The 1,579-nt window shown below is 41.4% G+C and overlaps 1 protein-coding gene across 1 annotated transcript in view; it reads left to right on the top strand.

Moving 5' to 3' along the window:
- The window catches only part of Yars (tyrosyl-tRNA synthetase), a 34,680-nt gene that overhangs the window by 13,040 nt on the left and 20,061 nt on the right, over positions 1 to 1,579 (top strand). The window contains exon 5 of the mRNA XM_004640979.2: positions 1,365 to 1,445. Within this exon, the coding sequence (XP_004641036.1) occupies positions 1,365 to 1,445 (81 nt within the window). The remainder of the gene's footprint in view (positions 1 to 1,364; positions 1,446 to 1,579) is intronic.

The raw sequence follows: 1,579 nt of genomic DNA, 5'->3' as shown, positions 1-1,579 counted from the left end.
TGTGTGGCCAGCTCAGCCCACCAGGGGGTGGGGCTGGCTGGCATGTGGTGCTGGGGGATTGAACCGTGGTCCCTGTGTTTTGCTTAGCTTAGCTTGTTCTAAGTAGGTGCTTTAGACCACTGAGCCATCTCACCAGCCCCTAAAAATCATTATTAAAGAGAAAAAAAGAAAAACAAAATTTCAAAACAGGATAATAGGAGGCAAGTCTTAAATTTCTTCTTTCACATCTCCACTGCCTTGATTCATTGGTATTTTTCATCTAGATTCTCCGAAAAGCCTTCTAGCAATGTTATCTCCAACCTATAGGCCTCTAGTTCATGTCTTGCTGATAGCATCGCTGTGATCTTTCTGCAGTGCTGTTTCGCCCCTCCTTGAAACTTTTCACTAGCCAAGATAACACTAGGTGTGCTACCACGGACACTTAAGGTCCTTACTTACTTTTCTTTTTTTTTTTATTTTATTCTTTCTTTCTTTCTTGCCTATTTTTCTAACCTGTTTACTCACTGTTTCCATATCTCTTAAAGTTTGTGCTTTTACAGACAGAATCACTCAAATTTCCCTACACATTTCATACCTCTGTGCCTCCTCACGTTGTTTCCTCTTTGAGGTCAGAAACATCTATGTGTTCTTTAAAGCCAGCTCAGCCCACAGTCTAATTCTAGAAAGGCTTTTGCCACAGCCATCTGAGTAGAGAGGTAATTGCTTCTTCCTTTGTGTTGTCACTGTTCCTTACATGAATATTTGGGGTAGCCCTTAGCACACTGTGCTGAAATGGTATGTTTGCATGGCTCTCCTCAAAAAGGTCTTCTTGAAGGGAAAGCCTGGGTCTGATTCATTTCTGCATCTGTTGGGCTGACAACAGCCCTGATGCATAGTGATGAGTACTGGTCCTTTAATAGTTCAGTTATACCTTTTAGCTTAGCTCTGGCAGGATAAGTTTTTCATGTGTGTGCTGTGGACCAATCGATAGCCTTTTACATGCTAAACACACACAGTACCACAGAGCTACACCTCTAGCCTCAGGACTATTCTACTCATTTGACCAGTGACATAGTCTGTCTTGTTGAAAGCGGTGCCTTTGATGTGGCTGTGGCTTGTCTTTGTCTGCATTACACTGGGAGCCTCCTGAGAGCAAGGACTATTCTTCATATTTTTTATCCCATAATATCTTCATGGGGTAATGCTAACTGCAGGCACCCAGCAACTGTTTATGCAGCTGTTGAAGCTAACATAGTAGCTCAGTGCTGTTTATTTTCTTCCTGCTTGTCCCTTTTGAAAACTCTAGGGTTTGACAGTTTCTCATTTCTCAGACTCATATAGAATATGTATAGTAAATGGTTATGCTTATGTGTTTCTTTCCACAGGCTTTGGATGAAGAGTATTTAAAAGTAGATGCTCAATTTGGAGGTGTTGATCAGAGAAAAATATTCACCTTTTCTGAGAAGGTTGGTATCCTCTTTCTCCTTGTACTGTTTGATACATTGTTTCAACTTGAGACGTTTAGAAGTTTAATTAAGTGACTCAGCAGGGAGCCAAGATTCTTAGTTTGTAAACATCCTCATCCTGTGCAAGAGGAGGG

Source organism: Octodon degus, unplaced genomic scaffold (genome assembly GCF_000260255.1).
Source record: "Octodon degus isolate 3935 unplaced genomic scaffold, OctDeg1.0 scaffold00130, whole genome shotgun sequence".
NCBI classification, from domain to species: Eukaryota; Metazoa; Chordata; class Mammalia; order Rodentia; family Octodontidae; genus Octodon; species Octodon degus.
The sequence above is the reverse complement of the archived record's forward strand: the minus strand, read 5'-3'. Positions and strand labels throughout refer to the sequence as shown.